The 4,544-nt window shown below is 43.0% G+C and overlaps 1 protein-coding gene across 8 annotated transcripts in view; it reads left to right on the top strand.

Annotated features, from left to right (window-relative positions):
- The window catches only part of sdk2a (sidekick cell adhesion molecule 2a), an 89,134-nt gene that overhangs the window by 52,526 nt on the left and 32,064 nt on the right, over nucleotides 1-4,544 (top strand). For all 8 annotated transcript variants that reach the window (XR_004948329.1, XR_004948328.1, XM_024271668.2 and 5 more), the window contains exons 3-5: nucleotides 1,142-1,248; nucleotides 1,439-1,586; nucleotides 3,608-3,741. Coding sequence is in view for 6 of the 8 variants with exons in the window: in XM_024271668.2 (XP_024127436.1) it covers nucleotides 1,142-1,248; nucleotides 1,439-1,586; nucleotides 3,608-3,741 (389 nt within the window). In the remaining 2 variants the exon portion in view is untranslated. The remainder of the gene's footprint in view (nucleotides 1-1,141; nucleotides 1,249-1,438; nucleotides 1,587-3,607; nucleotides 3,742-4,544) is intronic.

Raw genomic sequence — 4,544 nt, 5'->3', positions numbered from 1 at the left:
TTAAAGGAGCCCCATGTCTAAAGTAACAAACATCTTTGAGGTGGAATTTATTGAAGACAGGACACAACTGGAAGATATACAGTATTGTGCATCTAAAATGAAAGTTTTTTTTGCTTATCATCACTAGCTCAGTGGAGAAATTGAGTGTTGGTGTACTCGGGGCGGTACTGTCAGGGGCTGTCTCACTTTATGACATCAGCACATGAGGACTCGCTCATTTTTATGGGAATGGGAGGGGCTGGTGCAGAGAACACAAGTTTTTAGAGGATTACTCAGAAATGCTTGAATGGATCAAAATTCTGCTTTGGGTTTTTTATAGTGGGAAATGAACAGTATGATACACTAAAAAGCTAAAAAAAAGCTGGTTTTTCGTGGTATGGCCCCCTGTGAGAGTTGAGAAATTGCATTAAATGACTGGTTCATTAGTCACCATAAGAAAATTTTTTTCGTTATTCAGTTTTAGCTTTCTTTTTAAAATTTTAGTCCGATTCTCTCTCACATCTCATCCTTCTCCTCTTGTCTTTTCTCAGCATTTGGCTCTTCTCAGCCTGGCTAAGTCTCTAGGTCTTCCTTGCAGGCCAAGCCTCTGCTTATTATTCTTCGCCATCCCTGATCAAAGGAAACCGAAATCCATTTAATCAGAACCCACACATACACACACACACATGCATGGAAACTGCAGTGCAGAGGGAAACACAACTGTGGAACACTTCTGAGTGGCCGTAGAAAACCTGTTGAAGAAAGTTTCTGGGTTATCGGGCTATCTTTTTCACACCCGTTTAACATAAACGCCTGTCGGGGGGATGGAGCCGCGGCTGTTTGAAACATGCGACAGCTTGTATGATTTGACTGAAGGGGCTGAAGATGCGGGATAACAATGGGGTTTTGCAAGCTGACAAGTTGCTGTCTACATCAAAGGCCTCCTCTCTGTAGTCCCTGTCATCGCGTGGAGCTTCAGCAGCACTCTGTTGTGCTTCATAACATTTACACCTCAAGTGGAATGCTTTTTATAGCTTTGTTTCAGGTATGCTTCTCAATTAATCAGGCACTCTGAGTGTGGGTGATAAAAAAGCCAAGATGACAGGTGTCGTCTGTCATGTTGATGATGACTAATCGTGCGCCTGTTTTGTGTACCCATTAGGTACCTGATCCCCTCGTTGGACAAATCGCATGCTGGCCACTACCGCTGCATTGTTAGGAACCGAGTGGGTGCTATAATGCAGTGCAGCACTGAAGTACAGGTTGCCTGTGAGTACTCCTTTCCTTTCATTCATCTGCAGGATCACAAGGAGGAGTTTTCACAAAAGTCCAGCATGTCAATGATTTTAATTAAACGAAGACCTCAACAGCTGAAATTCAGAGTGTGTTTCTCCACATTTTTTTTTCTGTGGTGTTCATTTTTTCCCCTCTCTTTCATTAAATTTTTTATGTCTTTCAGATATGAATGGTTTCGTGGAGGGGGAGAGGTCTCAAACAGTGTCCCAAGGCGAAGGCGCTCTCATCCACACGCCACGCATACACAGCTTTCCCAAGCCCCAGATCACCTGGTTCAGAGATGGACGCAAGATTCCCTCGAGCAGTCGCATGTAAGTCCACCTCTGGTTTGGAAGCGTGTGCGCTGGGGGCCGATGTGCGGGTGTCTATTCTTGTCAGAGCACGAGAGTTTATATATGAGTTATTGGACAACGCTGAGCTGCAGAAGCACAATTTCTCTCACTTCAGAGAACTCTAAGAAGTTCAATACTGCTCACAGATTTTCTCCTATTCCCCCCCTCATGCCATGAGTGAAGTTAACAGAATAGTTGATGAGGGAATGTTGGCGAAGGCCATGTGTTCATCTCTGAATCACCTCACAGTGATAAAGCGGGTTATTATATCTCTCCCTATTGACTTTGCAGGCAAAATGATTGAAGGGTAGAGATGGAGCAGGCAGCAGGGGAACCAATTAGACAAAATTGGACAAAAGGCCTCAATTGATGAGATGATTGACTGACAGCCCTCACCCTTGGCTGCATATGTGAGTGTGGGAGTGTGCATATGTGGTAACAATCAGTTTAAAGAATAGATATATGCATTGGGGATCAGTGGGCGACTGCACGGCGAGTGAGTCGGGGTGCAGAAGGTGTTTGCTCGTTTGTCGGATTCACGTCTGTTCCGATATGTAATTTTCCTGAGGCGAGAATGCGAAAGTAATCACCCGAGATTAATTTCGCCATCCAGACAAATAGAGGTAGGCAGTCCACAAAACGCCCCAGAAACCACCTCCTCATTTATTATTCAGCAGCCAGCTGTAGTATGTCGTAGCTGCTGTGAAGAATTTCAGCTGGAGCTTCATGCTCCTTGCTCAAGGTACAGATTCCTGCCTCCAGACTTTAAAAAACACACCAAACAACAACAACAGTCCGAGCACTGAAAGAAACGGTGACAGGCAAATAAATAAGTAAACATTATTACAGCACCATCCATGAATTTTCCACTGATTCTGGAGCTGGAAACCGCGCGGCTGACTCTTATCGGCAGTAAGCCGTGAAACTTCTCTCCATGACGATAAGAGGGGCTGACAGGACACTATATTTCCTGCTTGCTGGCTTGCTTTGTGTCAAGCCGCATTGATATTCACAGGTGCGCATGCATATCGGTGTTTGTCTGTTTATGTAGGAGTCTGTTGACGTGGTGAGAGCTCCTAATTGTCCAGGAGTGTTTATCCTACACCAATCAAGCAGATGGTGGCAGATATAAGAAGAGCCTAATCGGGCCGCATGCTTAGCGTCAACTTTCATTTAATAGTCTCTTCACAAACGTCTTGGACTATCGGCTTAAATGGCTTTCAGTTAGTGCAGGAAATGCTGTGCCAAAGCAATCACACACGCAATTGTAAAAGACGGCTTTAAATTTTTGTGGCACAATTTGAGTGTATTAAGGGAGGGAGGGGCACTCCAGGTTCTTGTAGTTTTGGTGCCATCTGTGTCACTCTTGTAATTGAAAAAGACAAATGTACGATGATCCCAATATGATATAGAGAGCTTGGAATTGTTAAAGGTGTTGTATGACACATTTCCACGCTTTACTTTACTTTACTACCTTTTTATGTATTTTTCAATAGGTATTTGTTGACTCATATCTCACAAATGTGCACCCGAATTTTATTTTTATGATCCCCGAAAAAACCCCATAAAAAAGTCCTCCTTGTCTAACCTTACAAGCAGAGCTGTGCAAAAGTACAAACAAATTTCCAAGCCATTCTTCTAGGACATTGTGTTACATTGCAAATGGAAGTGCTAGCAAAAACACATTTATATGTGCTTCTTTTAAGATGTAATTTATGTTCCTGTTAGTGTGTCAGTTTCCCTTCAGGATTTATTGACTGTAAGAAATAGCTTTTCTGTGGCTTAATGATCTGAGTGGGTCTCTGTGTGGGTTTATGATAGCAAGCATGCTTAAATTGATGTGTTTGGACTCAACTTTTTGGTAGAAAACAGCTAAATAATGATGTTTGTTTAGCTTGAAGCTAAGCTGATCCTTTTTATTTTGACGTTTTCTTTTTGTCTTAATCTACAAGGTGTTGCGGAAGGTTTTGAAATCTTCGAATTTTTTTTTGTTTCCTCAGCGCCATCACTCTGGACAACACACTGGTCATTCTGTCCACTGTGGCCCCAGACGCGGGACGCTACTACGCCCAGGCGGTGAACGACAAGAACGGAGAGAACAAAACCAGTCAGCCCATCACTCTCACCGTGGAGAGTAAGTGCATGTCAAACATGTTTTCTGTAAAACCCCTCTATGACAGGTGGCTCTGCTGCAGATAATAGGAACAGAAATAGTGCCCTCTACTGGTGGGTTACTTCCTCATGTCCAGCTGGCTTTCTCCAATAAATACCTGCAGCACACCAGTTCCCCTGCTGACGTCCTCTAACCTCCAGCTTTAACAATGAATTATAGTGGCGGCTTGTGTGCTGGGTGCAAACCCAGCAGCGTCTGTCCGGCTGGCTGGATGTACAGGCCCGTAAAGTGGACCTTCACTTTAACTGCGCCTCACAAAAAGCAGATTTATGGAAATGGGAGCGTGCAGGCTGGCCATGATTAAACACACCCACACAAACAAACACATCTGACTAAAATGCTCTCGCTGCTAAAAACAAACAGGATAACTACCTCAAATAACATTCACTGCTGCAGATTCAGGTGATGAGGAAACTGAAACGCATTTTAGCTAAACTCAGTTTTTTTTTTACTTCCAGCAGAGCAAAATCAATATGCCTGTACTCATTTTGACCCTTAAAATACTCACTGAATACGTTTTATAGGTTGAAGGTGATATGCACATTATAGGAGAAACGAGAGTAAAAAAAAGTTTTAAAACACATTGAATTAAAATAAATGTTATTGTGACAGGCTCCAACACACACCCCATTAAAATATAAATAAAATAGAAGTTTTCTTATCTTAGAATGGCTAGAAGGGCTATTTTTTAAGAAAGGAAATGTTCAAATCAGATCTCGTAAGAAGTGTCCGCCTCCTGCTCTGCAGCAGCTTTTACAGCGAGG

Source organism: Oryzias melastigma, linkage group LG8 (assembly GCF_002922805.2).
Source record: "Oryzias melastigma strain HK-1 linkage group LG8, ASM292280v2, whole genome shotgun sequence".
Taxonomy (NCBI): Eukaryota; Metazoa; Chordata; class Actinopteri; order Beloniformes; family Adrianichthyidae; genus Oryzias; species Oryzias melastigma.
The sequence above is the reverse complement of the archived record's forward strand: the minus strand, read 5'-3'. Positions and strand labels throughout refer to the sequence as shown.